This window comes from Lampris incognitus, chromosome 14, assembly GCF_029633865.1.
Source record: "Lampris incognitus isolate fLamInc1 chromosome 14, fLamInc1.hap2, whole genome shotgun sequence".
In the NCBI taxonomy this organism is placed as follows: Eukaryota; Metazoa; Chordata; class Actinopteri; order Lampriformes; family Lampridae; genus Lampris; species Lampris incognitus.
This window is the reverse complement of record NC_079224.1, coordinates 16,232,258-16,250,070: the sequence shown is the minus strand read 5'-3', so window position 1 is coordinate 16,250,070 and position 17,813 is coordinate 16,232,258. Positions and strand designations below refer to the sequence as shown.

The following is a 17,813-nucleotide window of genomic DNA, read 5'->3' as shown; positions in this document are numbered from 1 at the left end:
AATTAATTACCCCGCTCTCCTTAGCCGTCCCGGTCTCTGCTCCACCCCCCTCTGCCGACCCGGGGAGGGCTGCCGACTACCACACGCCTCCTCCGATACATGTGGAGTCGCCAGTCGCTCCTTTTCATCTGACAGTGTGGAGTTTCGCCAGGGGGACGTAGCGCGTGGGAGGATCACGCTATTCCCCCCCCCCCCTCCCCCGTACAGGCGCCTCGACCGACCAGAGGAAGCGCTAGTGCAGCGACACACCCACACCCGGCTTCCCACCCACACAAACGGCCGATTGTGTCTGTAGGGACGCCCGACGAAGCCGGAGGTAACACGGGGATTCAAACCGGCGATCCCCGTGTTGGTAGACCGCTATGCTACCCGGATGCCCTTTTAAATATTTCCTTAATCCTCTAAGTGGTTAGTTACCATTGCAAACTCGTATTGGTGGGTCAGGGTCAAACAGTTAGTGAAGTGTCCCTGGAGAACGTATCAAGAATGATGCTCAAGAGAAGTAGGGTAGATACCCCCAATATGGGGGACGGGACCCCAGAGGCTTGGGTTCAGAAAGGATCTTACCGTCAGCTGTCATGCTGCTGAGATTATAGGTGACCCTAACCCCCGTCTGTAATTACTATGGATTAATAAAATGAGGCGGGGTTTTTCCTTCTCCTTCTGTCCGCCAGTCAAAATCTTTCATGCTGGTATTATTTACTAAGCAATCATCAGTGAATGAAGGTGCACATTGGTCAGAGACTCACACACGTCCGACAGCTGCTGGGCTGGTAAATAGATACTGCCTCTGAGATTGGCAAGTGGAATTATAATAGCGGGTGTTTACAGGTTGGTCTCCCGGGTCGGAACAAACGGATTAACACACTGGGCCGTTGTCTGAATTGGTCTTCTGTGTAAAAGCTCAGTCTGAAGGATGAGTAATGAACGGTTGCATAATAAGCCCACGTGTGGGTACATTGCTCTCACTATGTACAAGCCTTGATGAGCAAACCCCTAGACCGATTCCCTGCAGTCGCGGCCTTGCGGAAATGAAGACAGGAAGACATGATCTGAGCCCTTTGAGTCCAGATTTATTGATTACGGCTGTGCAGACGCGTAGCGTGATGGCGCACACACAGCCGCCCGGCCGGCATGGGGGGGGGGGGGGGACACACACACGCGTGCACGCACATTCACACGCACGCACGCGTGCACACAAACACTCTCATTTCCACTTCTCTCTTTCATATACACACTTACTCAGAAAGAGCAGGTCACAGTGAGATCAGAAACACACGCGCACACGCACACCCCCTTAACATCCATCTAACCTCGGGTCACCAAAACAACATGTCATCAACGGTGGGAGGGTGGGTTTGGACGAAACAAGCGTGTTAAACTAACAGTTGGGACCATGTTCCACGACAACCACGGCGACACACCGTGTTCAGAAGGCTGCAGGCGTCATCGATAAGCCGCATCTCACGTCGAGACTGGTAGGAAGTCCTTTTTGAAATGTTCACACAGTAGGCTATCACAGTGGCGAGTGAGGGATCAGAGGACGACAGGATCACTGTGCACACGTCGGTCCCTTAGCATGGAAAACCCGCTCCGCTCCCCACATCACTGATCCAGCAGGCTTGAAGATGTTCCAGTAACTTCCCCCATCAGGACCGCTGCACAACCCAGTTTCCCCCGATGTACATTAAAAGAGCTTTCAGCTGAATCTGAAACCAACCTTCTTTTGACATTCAAGTCGTTTGAGTAAAACACAGCCTCCAACACACACACGCACACACACGCACACACGCACACACGGAGAGCTTCAGCACAGGACGGACTGGATGAGAAGCCATGACATGATGCTGAAGGGCTCCGAAGACTTTTGCTGTTGTTGTTGTTGTTGTTATTAACCCTCCATCTTTTGAGTCACAAAAGGAAACGCAAAATAACAACATGGTATGCAACAGCAGAGAACCAATTAAGAAAATAAACAAGATTACATGAGTGCAAAAAGTTAAGTGAAAAATATACCGGTTTTAGTTCCCAAGTGCTGCTCTGCAAGATGGACGTATGCACAGCAAACCATTCCAGTGCAGTTTTGGAGTGAGTAAAATAAAATACGGGTAAAACGTGTCTTAAGATCATCAATTAACATTGTTTTCTAACTTATAATCAGACTAGTGCAGATATACTGTATGCCATGACAAGATATATTCGCCCCACAGCGAGGATGTGAAATGATAAATACATATGTAGGCACACGTTCAGCCACCTGGTTTGTCCACCGCTGACTGGCAGAAGGTGGCATGATGCGGCAAACTCCCATACGACTCATAAACATGAAGAGGCCGGATAAGACCCCCCCCCCTCCCAATTTGTATCCGGCCAATTACCCCACTCTTCTGAGCCGTCCCGGTCGCTGCTCCACCCCCTCTGCCGATCCGGAGAGGGCTGCAGACTACCACATGCCTCCTCCGACACATGTGGAGTCACCAGCCGCTTCTTTTCACCTGACAGTGAGGAGTTTCACCAGCGCGTGGGAGAATCACGCTATCCCCCCCCCCAATTTTCCCCTCCCCCGTGAACGAACACCCCGACCGACCAGAGGAGGCGCTAGTGCAGCGACCAGGACACATCCCAACACCCGGCTTCCCACCCGCAGACACGGGTCAATTGTGTCTGTAGGGACGCCCGACCGAGCCGGAGGTAACACGGGGATTCGAACTGGCGATCCCGGTGTTGGCAGGCAACGGAGTAGACCGCTACGCTACCCGGACGCCCCCTACATATTGTAGCGAATTCAGGGGGCAGGCGGGAAGCGAACCCGGGTCTCCCGCACCACGGGCGACAGCGCTAACCAGTCAACTAAAGGGTGCGACCCGTTAGCCGAGGGCTAGCAAGTCTAGCATCCGTGGTTGTTACGATATCATAGTTCTAACATGGTTTCATAAACTGTATATGTAAAATATTACCCCTCTTTTAGATGTGTTTTACATGCTAGCATCATTAGCTTACACCAGCACAACACAAGTTCCAGCCTCTTGATTTTTGACACCATCGAGGACATTTGCAGTTGAAAATATCGTAGAACTGACGGCTAAACATTTCTATCCGTCAAAAAAATAAATAAAAAGGGCACAATCTTTAAGAGGACACATATCCGCTGTTTTGGAAATACTGCCAAAATAACCGTCCTTTCCATATGACCGATACAGGGAAAGCTGAGCCAGCATGGCGGAAGTACAACATGTTACATACGTATGCACAGGAAGTAGCACAATGTTCGCCTCTTCGCTACACAACGTGTCTCACAAGACTTGCAAACAACCCGGCCGAAGCAGCCGAGTAGCGGCAGCTGCAGTTTGGACTCATAGCTTAAGGTGCACAGCCGTCTGCAGAAGCGTGACGCGTTCCTCTAGTTTAGGAGCTGCACACAAACAGGAAGACAACGAGACACAACGACCAGACATCACGCCGACAACCTAGAGGGTGAAGCCATTACAGGAGCGGGAGAACTGAACAGGGACAAACAAACAAACAAACAAACAAACAAACAAACAAACAAACAAACAAACAAACAAACAAGCAACTCCTCTAATGCAGCCACAATGTGGATTTTTGCTACAGCGTATGTACACGTCAGAAGGCGTCGAGAACACAGGTCTCGTCAGAGGAGTGCTGAGAGGAAACGTGACCTTGTCGAACACACACAACAGAAATAAATCTAGTGAGGGACAACAGAATACAGTGCAGCACGCATGCATGCACACGCACGCATGCACGCACACGCACACAAGCAAAGAAAAAACAACTTTGTATTACAAATAATAGCATTACAAAAACACAAAACTAAGTAAAAAGTGTGTGTGTGTGTGTGTGTGTTATAAAAGCTCTACATGGCTGAAATGCAATAGTCTGAACTTAAGTCTGAGAAACTTGATGACAGATTTTACATTACATCCAAAAATATACGTCGGTGGAATGTCGACTCATGATATTTGTACCCTACGAGATGTGTAGACGCACAGCCTTTCAATAAAAAACAAAAAGACAAACGCACAAAAACTGATGTAAACCATCACGTAAAACACAAAAGACACAAAGGAAATGGAAGTAAACTTGATGAGAGGACAACTGGGGCAAAAGCTGCGATCTGTGATAGAAACTATTTTTTTGGCATTATTTTTATCTTTATTAGATAGCGATGTGGAGGCAGACAGGAAGTGGGGGGGGGGGTGAGAGAGAGAGAGATGACATGTTAAAAAGGTCACTAGCTGGATTGAAACCAGCAACAGTTGCAAACTTGTGGCCAGTACTATGGAGACGCCTAATAGAAACCTTTTTATAGTGTAGTGTAGTGTAGTGTAGTGTAGTGTAGTGGGTTTTTTTCTGGGAAGAAGGGAGAGGAAACAGTGAGGGGTCCAACCCATAACACTACAGCATGACGTTTCTCCATGGAGCGCAGGGGCTCCTGGTCGGGACACACTAAGAAGCAAGAAAAGAAATGACAGGAACATGACCTGTACTTACTCTAAAGTCACATATTTTCTATATTTTGCAGTCTTTTGTGTGGCATGAACTGGTTTTCATGTTACACTGCTTGCTAGTTAAAGGCTGCACTGTAGAACTCTTGGTTGTTACACTCGCCATTGTGGAAGTCATCATGTGTTTATTAATTGTATGGCAACACAAGAAGGTCATTTGGATTACTTCGTATGTACCTGTCGTAACTGTAATGTCTAAACTGCAGAACCCAGATTTTAATTCCAGTGGACGGAAGTTACCGTCTCATTTACACAAAGGTACAGGTAACAGCAGCCACTCTAGAACTAGTCATTATGTGACATCATGTGTGTTTTGTGTGTGTGTGTGTGTATATATATATATATATATGTACATATTATATTATATCATATTATATATATCCAAGATAACTATAAGAAAAAAATTATTTACTTTCTTAAAATTTGGTTTGATAAGCTAAAATGTTCCGCATTTAACTAGTAACCAGACCACTTATTCTAACTTCCGACGTCAGCATGGCGCCAACAGTGCAGCGGTTGTTGAGTAAGCATGATGTAAAATGTGGCAGGTGCAGAAAAAGCCAAAAACAAACAAATGAAAGCGTAATTTTAACCATCAGAGGTTATAAAAGCCTCCCCCTTAACCTCTCGGGGTAACTGCTGTTATCTTCAGATACAGAAGTCCTCACTTGCTTGTAGTGTATTCACCACTGGGCAGGAAATGAGGAAAAGTGCAGGTGTGCATGCCGGGAGAGCTGGGCCAAAAGCTGCAGATATGTTCCCAAGAGCGTAAAACAAACTGGGAGCAGAAGTAAAATCAGCGAATCAAAGAGGGACGTTACAAGCGATGGTGGCAGTTTTCAAATCAGTCTGTAGAGGGCGACACAGTCCCAGTAACGGCCTCCCCTCTGGTGTGAGTCAGTCCTCCTCCGGGAGAGCAATGATGCAACAGTTAGGCCATCACCTCCACACCCCCTCAGTCCATCTCCACCTCTGCTGGGGGAACCAAAGAGGGAAGTGTTTTGCTCAAACGGTACCCCAACAGTGGAGGTTTGTGGTTGTAAACTACACACGCTGACGCAGTAACGTCACTTCCTCCCCCCAACATAGTCTGATACAAGGCCCACTGGTCCTGCTAAAAAGGGCCCTGAATTCACAAAGTATGCTTAAGAGAGTTCTTCCAAAATATACACTTATCTTAGGCTGAAATTTAATAAATAAATAAATAGATAACATTATATATATATATAATAGTTATATAATAGTTATATAATGCACACACACACACACAAACATGTATACGTATATAAAATTAAAGGTTGTATGTGCCAAATGTTTTTGTCATAAATCTTTTTCTTAACTTTTCACTTTTAATTTGATTTTATTGTCCTTTAATGACTAAATTTCTTTGCAAAAATAAACAGAAGGCTATTGCATTTGTTAACATTTTAATTATTGTGAACGTAGTACATTTTAGTAAATTTGAGGTGTGAAGAGCAAGTCCAGAAAGTCAAAGTGCTAATCATGTATTTGCTCCACCCATGTATTTACTTCACCCATGCACTACACAAACTGATTCTGACCAATACCAGTCTTAAGCAAGTTTGGGGGAACTGGTTTGTGAAATTGGCTGGTTTAGTGTAAGGACACAGCAAATACACAGTTATGACTTTTACTCTCTGGCCTGGCAAATTTGCTTTTAGATTTTAACAGCGATTGGATTTGCTCTAGATCACACTTCCACTTCTGTCAATCAGCGTTTGACTTATTGTGCCAAATGTGGACATGAACAGAAAATAACAGAGCAGATGGTCTTTGACCAGGCTATTTTTCAGTCTGCTCATTGCAATTTCTTTTCTTTTTTTGGATTTTTTCCCCCTTTTTCTCGCCAGATGTATCTGGCCAATTACCCCACTCTTCCAAGCTGTCATGGTCACTGCTCCACCCCCTCTGCCAATCCAGGGAGGGCTGCAGACTACCACATGCCTCCTCCGATACATGTGGAGTCGCCAGCCGCTTCTTTTCCCCTGACAGTGAGGAGTTTCGCCAGGGGGACGTAGCGCGTGGGAGGATCACGCTATTCTCCCCAGTTCCCCCTCCCCCCAAACAGGTGCCCCGACTGACCAGAGGAGGCGCTAGTGCAGCGACCAGGACACATACCCACATCCGGCTTCCCACCCGCAGACACGGCCAATTGTGTCTGTAGGGACGCCCGACCAAGCCGGAGGTAACACGGGGATTCGAAGTGGTGATCCCTGTGTTGGTAGGCAACGAAATAGACCGTTCTGATACCCGGAAAGCCCCTGCATTTTCTTTCTTAAGCATGTTAGATGCATTATATCTATTGTTATTATTGCTAACTGAACCGCTATGCCAGATTAAATGCTCTGTATATCTACTTATGAATAATAGGTCCACGGCTGTTTAACTGTACATAGATCATAGGAACAATGCTCTTGGTACTACTTTATCAGTCGGTTAAGCTTAATGACTATGTTGATCCGTACAACAGCAGACTGTTAATAAACGGTAGGTACATTATTTAACATTTATCAGTTTTCCATAAGCCCACTTTTGTACCAGATGACACCTACAACATGGCTCCATTTACGTTTTCTGTAAACATTCTTTAGAGGGCATTTAAGGAGTTCTTAAGATCATATTTGCAATGTTCTCAAGATATTCTGGAAGAACTGCAGTTAAGAAATATCGTACAAACACTTTCATTGTTAAAGAGAGATTATCAATTCAGACCCTGGCCCCAGTGTTTGCTCCACGGCCAGCAATCCCCCATACTGTTGTCATGCAAATGTGGCCTTTTTGCTATTGTTGTCCTAACCTAATTCAGTATGACGTGTAGACCAGTTTCCTCTGTTCCCCCTTGTTGGAGTCAACAGCACCTCTAAATACACATTTACAGAGACATGAAATCAAAAAATCAAATTGCAAATACAAAGCGATTCTGTTTCGATAGGCTAGCAGGTCCTCTTGGTAAAAGAGTGTGCAAACCACTTATTTGGTTGTAGGTTAACACTGGTCTACACAGACCTTGTGGTTTGTTTTCACATGACTGATGGTGGCGTCAGAACTTACCATCCAGCGTGTTATTTTTCTTGTCCTCAGTCTCAAGAGATTCTGCACCTTCTAAAAACTCCCCTGAAACATCAGATGAGTCATTTTCTTATAGTCATATTGACGCAGGTAAAGACAGTGACAACTAAGCCATGTATGACCAAAAATTAGAGAGGAAGGATTCGTGTATGTGATATGTACAGCGGATTAATGATATGTGTGACAGGATTGTATAATTAGCAAAAGAGACCTACCATTCTGCAAGGGCTGATTTTTGTGTGCGGCACTCTCAGGCTGTGCTTCCTGATTTGTTTCGTCTTTGTTACCATCTTGTGGTCCATTGACATCACTCGACTCTGGCTCTTCACCCTCCACTTTTTCCTCCTTCGGTTCAGGCTGTTCTGATTTTGTCTGGACCTCTTGAGGCTCCATAGCCTCTTCCTGCTGGGCCTGCTCCTCTGCTTCCTTCTTCGCTATCTCCATAGCCTCTGTAGTAAAAGACATGTTGTTTCAACATACGGCATTCAATCATAATATGCACTGGATAACTTGGCACAGATCATACACTTTCTATCCTCAAACATCAAGTGATATTTCTCTCTGTCACTTTTCAGTCTCACTAGTGACGATGACCTCCGGGTTTTGAAATGAAATGTCTTATCATTTCAACATTAGTCTATCTCCTCAATTTACTGCTGAATCCTCCCAAAGGGAAACACAGACAGTTTAAATTCTTCCTCCAGGGGTAAGCTGACAATAATAGGTGCCGCATCACTTTTGCAGATCATGACCCGTCTGCACGTCTCTGTAAATTCTGCTGTGCTTAGAAAATTTGATCCATTTCCCCTATAATGCTGTACGAGACAATTTTATACATAAGCAGACATCTTGTTCCTCATGTGGCCTTCCCATACAGATCCTTACAGAGGTCATGGACCTGGTGGGGCCTAACATATTAGCAATCAACAGCTAGCAATTGATTCGCAAATATCAATAGCCTGGTTGGCAGTGACTTTCCCCCTCCTTCATCAAATATGCTCTGGTTAATACTCTCATTTAAAAAAAAACATGTCTTAAAAATAGCATGTTGAAATCCCCTAGACCCATGGGTGGATTACTGAACGGGCCTGCCGGGCCTAAAGGCTCAGGGGACCCCTAAGCCAGAGCCTCCGCATGACATCGCTGTTATTAACTTTGCATTTCTTGTCGCATAGTCAAAGGTCTTAGTCATTCATGTCAATAACAGAGCCCCAGAAGTCCTACTGAAAAGCTGAAGGAAGCCGCAGGTTTCATTAACGCCGTTGGCGTATGTAGGTACACTATTAATCCTATTGAGGTACAGGTGAATTTACTTACTGTGCTGTTGGCTGCAAATCAGGGTATCTGCCCTGCTGGGGTGGGGTGAGGGGGCTTTATCTGTCCATGCCCAGGGGCCCATTATCTTCTAACCCACCTATGCCTAGACCCATCAACATGGGTCTAGGTAAAGGTTTTATTTTACATTTAAGTGAGTTTAACAAAAACAATTTTCAAATCAAACATCTCTTGCGAGCCAACATTTTGGGAAACACTAATCAGGTTATAAATGACCTCAAATACCAAATCTGCTCTTCCTTAAATTACAATTAACCCAAATTAGCAGAAATGGGGGATATTTCTGTTTTAATCCCTTTAAGATTGCAACTCAGCCATTGAAGCCATAGGCCACAAAATCCTGGTAAATCACGCCAAAAACAAGTGTTTTGATCATTGGAGGAACTTGTGACTGGTTCAAATGCTGTTTTACCCAAAAACCCCTAATCTTCACCTCCCTGTTCCCCCCCATGCTCCATTTAGCTTATGTCAGCTAAAAAAAAAGCACAATGTCACCTTTAACTGTGCTATGCTGATGATGTACCCCCTTCCGTACCAAAACACCTCCACCACCAGTCCACAAAAGCAGCTGGCAGTGCCTTTGAGTGTGCCGTACCTTTATCAGCCTGCGCCTTCCACCGCTCCCTGTTCTGGTGGACCTCTTCATTCCACAAGGCCTTGAAGTTCTTCAGGTCCACCGTCAGCAGGGAGCACTGAGCTGGCGAGTTGCCGTCTGACCCTGTGCTCTTCACACTGCCCCGCTTAGCATCGTCCTCTGAGCTAATACTGTTCAGACTGGAGGGCCGGTCGAGAGAGGGAAGACACCAAGAGGGTTTACAACGAGGGCTTTCAGAGCCAGAGTGTTACATATTCATTTATTTCTTTTTTAATCATGTGGGGATGGTGTTGGGGTGTGGGTGGGTGGGGGGGGGCAGAGAAGTAAGATGAGATGGACAGACACAGAGCAGGCATAATGAGACAGGTGATTAAAGAGGCAATAGATGCTGTCAAACAGCAGCCCAAATAAACCTATACACATCCAGGTGTGGTTGCAGACAAGGAAAAGAGATCACGCTGGAAGCTGACGGAGTCGCGTTAATGACTCCTGTGCTGAAGACCAGGGAGCCTGTTTATGAATGAGCAGCTGGAACGGGAGATGTAGAGTCTATCTTCCTCAGCAGCAGTTCGTTTTTTTCATCCACACAATCTGGGAGACAAACCCAAGTTTAAATGAAGGAGAAGCTAGAAGACAAACGATTGACGGTGTCTATGTAATGCTGAAAGTTAAACCATGCCATGGAAGAGAGAGCGACGTTTGCATTTAACATTGCCAACAGCGAGTGAAACGTTGGCTCTTCTTTGAAAACTCGGTATAGTGACGTGTCACAGAAGCTCGTTCCAGTGCACGACTTAAAGAAAACAGTTTGGCAACATTGTCGAACCACGGGAGACAGATCACCTCCTCGTCCATCGTAAGGATGATTATGCATGCTGAGCCAACGCTGAGGCCCATTCACAGATCATCACGCCCAGGCAGACCGGCAAACTAGAAAAGGGTAGCTCCCAAACATCAATTTCAAGGTGTGTGGCTCTGTCAGATGAGCGCTGGAGGCAGTTAAGTACGTAAAGTTGGACAACTTCATTATTTTGACGGCTGCACCCTGTTGTAGCAGCGGAGATGATGAGGTTCAGCCATGTCATCCAGCGCCAAGTGAGAAAGTGATGTGTATTTCTTTAATGGCTTGGAAAGGCAATCAGGAAACAGTTCTTCTTCTGAGCCGTGCTCAACCCCGCGCGGTGGTTATGAACTCATTCATCCCTACAGCAGCGGGCCAGACACAGGAGTGGCAGAGGTAGGACGAACCTGATTTCCCCAGTGGGTCTGAGTATTTCAAACTGGAAAAAGGAAGTAACCTCACCTGGAGCGTCGGAAGCTGGCAAGCCTCGAGTGGGAGGCTTCGTCGATGAGCGGCGTAACAATGCGCTCTGTCATGTCCGTCAGTACAGTGAAGGTGGGCACCACGATGAAGTCTATGAATCCTGGTGACGACAAAGGGGATTAGGGTGTTCTGACTGAGTATCATCACAATCATCCCCCCCCAACCCCCTTTTCTCCCCAATTGTATCTAGCCAATTACCCCACTCTTCCGCTCCACCCCCTCTGCCAGTCCACCACGTCCCCTCCGATACACGTGGAGTCGTCAGCCGCTTCTTTTCGCCTGACAGTGAGGAGTTTCACCAGGGGGACGTAGCGCGTGGGAGGATCACGCTATTCCCCCTAGTCCTCCCGCCCCCGAACAGGAGCCCCAACCAACCAGAGGAGGCGCTAGTGCAGTGACCAGGACACATATCCGGCTTCCCACCTGCAGACACGTCCAATTGTGTCTTTAGGGACACCTGACCAAGCCGGAGGTAACACGAGGGATTCAAACCGGGATCCCCGTGTTGGTAAGCAACAGAGTAGACCGCTACGCTACCCGGACGCCCACCATCATCTGTTTTAATATACATGTCCAAACTATGTCAGACTAATACTCAACAAACCTGTGACAGGTACAGTCTGAACATAAATATTGGAAGAGTTGATTTCAAAAGTATTAAAATTTGAGTTTTCATCATGGACGTTATCATTACATATATGATATACCATAGAGAGGATGCATTGTTATCGTTTTTTATTCAACCAATGAATTGTGTAAGCAAGATGCATACCTGAAATGCTTTTACTGTTCAAACACTTTGCCTTTTTAAGTATACATAGTTGACTGAGATAAGGGTGGAATGACTGCTGAAACCAGATATGGGTATGACTGCTGATATCATGTGTGTGTAGGCTTTTTATTCTGCAATGCAAGAGTTGCTTCAATTGGGGGAAGTTTAGGGTCACAAATTCAATCTCATAATCTCATGTACCTATACAGCTTCCACATGCAGTTGGAGAGTGTAAAAAAACGGTTGGCGTAGCGGTCTATTCCTTTGCCTACCAATATGGGGATCGCCGGTTCGAATCCCTTCCCTGTGTTACCTCCGGCTTGGTTGGGCGTCCCTACAGACACAGTTGGCCGTGTCTGCAGGTGGGAAACCGGATGTGGGCATGTGTCCTGGTTGCTGCACTAGCGCCTCCTCTGGTTGGTCGGGGCGCCTGTTCAGGCGGGAGGGGGAAGTGGGGGGAATAGCGTGATCCTCCCACGTGCCTTGTCCCCCTGGCGAAACTCCTCACTGTCAGGTGAAAAGAAGCAGCTGGCGACTCCACATGTACCAGAGGAGGCATGTGGTAGTCTGCAGCCCTCCCTGGATTGGCAGAGGGGGTGGAGCAGAAACCGGGATGGCTCGGAAGAGTCGGGTAATCGGGGGTGGAAAAATCCAAATGAAAAAAAAAAGGAAGACACACTTACCGATTTGGGACTGTGCCACCATCGTGGACTTGCGGTCACAAAGTGGTGAGAACGGCAGCCCAAGCTCTGCCTCCTTATCCCCCTGCAAGAGGAGACAGCCTGCTCAGCCGGTCACGTCCATGTTTACACAATGTTCATAAATACATGTACATGCACACAAAGACAACTGTAGATACACAAAAACCAACACTGATAAATGAAATGTCATAGCTCTCTCCGTTGCATCCCCCCCCCCCCCCGTGTCCTGTCCTGTCAGTCAAAAGGTGCTACAGCGCCCCACTGCTATCGACAGGTGTTGAACCGGGTCCCCCCTTCCCCTTTTCTCAGCCGCCTTTGGGCTGCGTTTTTGTTCCCGTTTCTCCGGGCAGATTCGCCATAAGATAACACGGGGAAGTCGAGTGTGAGCATTTTTTTTTTCCAAGGCAGCAATTTATCACACGCCGATCTCTACCGAGACACGAGCCCTGCAGAGGCAGCCTGTAGCAGTACAATAGCGCTGATCACAAGACCGACAACGATTAATAACGGGAGAGGGGAACGCAATATGCCGTCGCTTTAGCTGGTGTCCTCCTTACTGATGTTGGCAAAAATGCAATTTATTATTTATAGCCGCTCTTGTTTTGTCGAGCGGGCAATGTTCTACGTTCTAATCTCCCACGGCACTTGCTCTCGCAGTATTTAAAAAAAAAAAAAAAAAGAAAAGACAAAGGAGCAGAATGATTGCCAGTTAGCCTGTTGGGAAAATGACGCTCAGGACTGAATGGCCGACTAACCCCACTCACTAATGCAAATGCCTTCAGGGAAGAACCGCGATTAGGCATATTAAAACAATCAGTCACCATCATCATCATCACCCCTATTTTAACAGTGTCATTGTGTAGGATTCAGAGGATAGTCATGTGGGAAGATATGAAATTGGTTGTGGAGAACATAATGTCAGAGACGGGGCTAACAGTTAACTGATACGAGGGGAGGGCCTCGACATAGTGTGAGTGTTTCTGATGAACTGGGGAGGGCCGTAAAGCAGACAAGAGTGAATAAAGTCACCCCCCGAGTCCCTCCGACTCTGTCAGGGACACTTTGTTAGCTCTGGCCCAAAGCAACAACTAAAAGTATACAACAGTTCTGTAAGTGAGTCGAACGTTTTCACCCAAGCAGGCACACATAAATCCTAAACAGTCTCAAGAATAGGAAAAGAAAGAAAGCCACTTTATTTGACATCATACAGGTTATGATGAATTTGTCTTCTGCATTTAACCCATTCTGGGGCATCCCGGTAGCATAGCGGTCTATTCCGTTGCCTACCAACACGGGGATCGCCGGTTCGAATCCCCGCGTTACCTCCTGCTTGGTCGGGCGTCCCTACAGACACAATTGGCCATGTCGGCGGGTGGGATGCCAGATGTGGGTATGTGTCCTGGTCGCTGCACTAGCGCCTCCTCTGGTCGATCGGGGCGCCTGTTCAGGGTGGAGGGGGAACTGGGGAGAATAGCGTGATCCTCCCACGCGCTACATCCCCCTGGTGAAACTCCTCACCGTCAGGTGAAAAGAAGCGGCTGGCGACTCCACATGTATCAGAGGAGGCATGTGGTAGTCTGTAGCCCTTCCCCCTCCCCAGATCGGCAGAGGGGGTGGAGCAGTGACCGGGACGGCTCCAAAGAGTGGGGTAATTGGCCAAGTACGATTGGGGAGAAAAAGGGGGAAAAAGTCCCCCCCCCCTTAAAAATACTAATGTATAGGAACAATGGGCAGTTGCAGCACCCGGGGACCAACTCCAGTTCTTCTTTCCATTGCCTTGCTCGGGGGCACAAGCAGGAGTATTAACCCTAACATGCATGTCTTTTTGATGGTGGGAGGAAATCAGAGCACCTGGAGGAAACCCACACAGACACGGGGAGAACATGCCAACTCCACACAGAAAGGACCTGGGACGGCCTGGGGTTCAAACTCAGGACCTTCTTGCTGTGAGGCAACAGTGCTAACCACTGGACCAGCACACCATCCTCTTGTTTTCCAACACATGGTCCCATCTGACACAGTTTGAAAACTAGATAAATGGACAATATTTTCCAGTCTTGCTGAATTATTTACAATCCAGGCGAGCCCCATGGCTTCCAGCTGTCTGACATGCCCATCACCATGCCTGCCATGCCAGAGTTTCCTCCTAGAGGTGGGTTTTACGAGGTGGATTTGCTTGAAATGTTTCAGGCAACATTCAGAAAACATCAGCCTGAAATAATCTTTTATCTGGACTTGTTATCTGAAATTGCATATCTGTCTGAATGGACCCATCTGTTTGAATTGCATCACCATGACCCAATCCAAACGAGAAAAAAAGAAAAAAGAAAAAAGAAAGAAAGAAAGAAAACAATTGTTGAAAGTCATCTTTTATTTATTTATTTATTTTTACTTTGGAGGGGTGGTACCAAATGGATATACAGAGGTGTTATTGCAAGGAATGATGAAATGTTGCAGCTCAACTTGAGTTTTGGAAAGGAAAGTGTTTTGAAGTCAAACAATGACTTCTTTGTGTTTGCTTTAATTGTGCTGTCTGCAGTAAGGTGGCCCTCTGCACCGGGGTATTATGAGCAAAAAAGAGCGGGGGGGGAAAGACTCATTGTCAACGCTGAAGAAATCTACAGGCTCATTAAAGCGAAGCTGAAATACTCAGAGGAGAAGGCTGCTCTACTAAGAGGGACAGTTTCTCTATTGCCTGTAAGCTCTCGGCTCCTCACTCACTACCTTTACCCCTCCCCTTTTTTTTTCTCCCCAATTGTACTTGGCATATTATCCCACTCTTCTGAGCCATCCCGGTCACTGCCCCACCCCCTCTGTCAATCCAGGGAGGGCTGCAGACCACCACATGCCTCCTCTGATACATGTGCAGTCACCAGCTGCTTCTTTTCACCTGACAGTGAGGAGTTTCGCCAGGGGGACGTAGCGCGTGGGAGGATCCCGCTATTCCCCCCAGTTCCTCCTCTCCCTCGAACAGGCGCCCCGACCGACCAGAGGAGGCGCTAGTGCAGCAACCAGGACACACACCCACATCCAGCTTCCCACCGGAAGACACGGCCAACAGGGATACCCAACCGAGTCGGAGGTAACGCGGGGGACTAGAATTGGCGATCCCCATGTTGGTAGGCAACGGAATAGACCACTACGCTACCCGGACACCCTAAAGAACTCCTTTATCTTTAAGCATGTTTAATTGATCAAAAAAATTTCCATTTCAATACACTTTGTAAAACATTAATTAATAACACAACACAAAATGAATTGTTAAAGATGTCACAGTAAAGACCTGGGGTCTCATTTATAAAACAGTGCATAGGATCCTTACTAAAAGTGTACATGCACACAAAAGCCGAAAATGGCATGCGGCAAAAAAAAAAAAAAAAAAAATCGCACTTAAATGTGTGAGAGGCATCATTATACAATCTGGCTTCAATTCACCACCTCACCATCTGCGCTTACGTACCGGTGCACACATTCTCCCGTCAAATTTGTTTTTATAGATCACAACTTTTGTGTGGGAAGTGCCGTACGCCTCTTCCAGGCTCCATTTTGTGCGTATGCAACAGTTATAAATGAGACCCCTGGTCTTAATGCTGCTGTAGTCGTGGTTGTAACACCTGTAAACATTCCCATCCTATGTAAAGCATCAGTTAACACGCTGCTCCATGCTGTATGTACTGTGAAAGCTCCACGGGCGCTCCTGCATACCTGTCTGAAGAACTCCTCCAGGAGGGAGGTGGTCCAGCGGTGGTGGAGGTCCCAGTTTTTGGCCGGGTGGCTGATGTCCGCGGTGTGCAGCAGCAAAGACAGGGCCTTGGGCTTGTCAATGCTACAGGAGAGTAAAGACACAGTGTCATTTGCTGCCATGTTTACTCGAGCCATTGGTCAGCGTGCAGTAAACAATCCCAAAGGTTCATTTTCAATGATCCTGCACAGGCCCCGGCCAATCATGTCACAGCTGGAATCCTTCCAGTACTCAAGGTCTTGGTTGGATATGAGCAAGGCTCAGTGTTTTCGGTTTTTACCGATTTTCACGGAAAAATACCCAGATTTTTTTAAAAGAAGCAGATCGGATTTTATGTTTCCACGGATCCAAAAGTTGTTTCTGTTCGTGTGAGGTTATGTAACAGTGTCCTCTTGTGGTGAAATTCAGCATGCTGGATGGCCTTGAAAAATAAAAACTGAAAACGCTGAGCCTTGGATACGGGGGAAATTAAGTTGTCTAAATGAGCAGTGCCACTGCTATGAGGGAATGTCAGCGTGTTGTTGAGGCTTCAGTTGTCGTATGTGCATGCTATATCATGACGCCCAGCTGCACCTCTTGCACAATGGACTGAACAAACATGCTACCTTGTCCTGCACCACCATATGTGTATGTAGCCTACTCCCTTTACCATCTGCCGTCTGACTTCAACTTGCCTGACCGCTGCTATTTTTCTTCTGTGATCATTCTGATGCTTACTATGACCGCCAAGCTCACGCTCATTTATGTCCCTCTGTGTCCATCCTGAGTCAACCCAGCATGGCAAGGCGGCAAAAAGCTTCAATGGTACAGTTTGTCACTCTAAGTGTACATCATTAAAAGGCATTTCTAAATTTGTACTACTTGATCTTTTTTTATTTTTTTTATTTCCCCTTTTCTCCCAAATTGCTCTTGGCCAATTACTCCACTCTTCCGAACCGTCCCGGTTGCTGCTCCACCCCATCTGCTGATCTGGGGAGGGCTGCAGGCTACCACATGTCTCCTCCGTTACATGTGGAGTCACCAGCCGCTTCTTTTCACCTGACAGTGAGGAGTTTCTCCAGGGGGACGTAGTGCGTGGGAGGATCACGCTATTCTCCCCAGTCCCCCCCCCCAAACAGGTGCCCTGACCAACCAGAGGAGGCATTAGTGCAGCGACCAGGACACATACCCACATCCGGCTTCCCACCCGCAGACACAGCCAATTGTGTCTGTAGGGATGCCTGACCAAGCCTGAAGTAACACAAGGATTCGAACCAGGAACCCTGTGTTGGTAGGCAATGGAGTAGACCGCTACGCTACCCGGATGCCCCCGCTTGATCTTTTAAGAAATTTGGTAGTCACATCAGTGGCTATGCAGTTTCAACATCTCATCAGTGAGGCCTAATAAAAATGTTAAGAAGAGTGACATTGGGGGAAAAAAACCCCACAATAATTACAATGAGTGTTTGTTTTTTTTCTGATCAATCATCTCAGCCCTGGAGGTAAACTATGACACTAACACTGTCGGTGGGGAGGGGTTCGGTTCAGACTCCAGTCATCTTGGTAACAAGGACACAGTGTCATAGATGGGAAGTGCAGTTCCACCGTTATCGAGTCTGAGCCAGTAAGGACTTGCTGAACTTGCATTAGTAGTAGACCCGGACCGTGTGTCCACTGGAGACTTGTAAAAAAAAGCATTTCCTGTGTATATGTACTGTCTTCTATAGGATGGTTGTGCGTTGAGTG

General features: G+C 46.9%; 1 protein-coding gene across 1 annotated transcript in view; it reads right to left on the bottom strand.

The window, feature by feature from the left end:
- Positions 1-7,769: 7,769 nt before the first annotated feature.
- Positions 7,770-17,813, bottom strand: part of pde1cb (phosphodiesterase 1C, calmodulin-dependent b) — a 104,384-nt gene continuing 94,340 nt past the window's right edge. The window contains exons 13-17 of the mRNA XM_056293103.1: positions 16,052-16,172; positions 12,329-12,410; positions 10,853-10,973; positions 9,550-9,728; positions 7,770-8,068 (exon numbers count right to left, since the gene is read on the bottom strand). Of these exons, the coding sequence (XP_056149078.1) occupies positions 7,788-8,068; positions 9,550-9,728; positions 10,853-10,973; positions 12,329-12,410; positions 16,052-16,172 (784 nt within the window). The 3' untranslated portion in view covers positions 7,770-7,787. The remainder of the gene's footprint in view (positions 8,069-9,549; positions 9,729-10,852; positions 10,974-12,328; positions 12,411-16,051; positions 16,173-17,813) is intronic.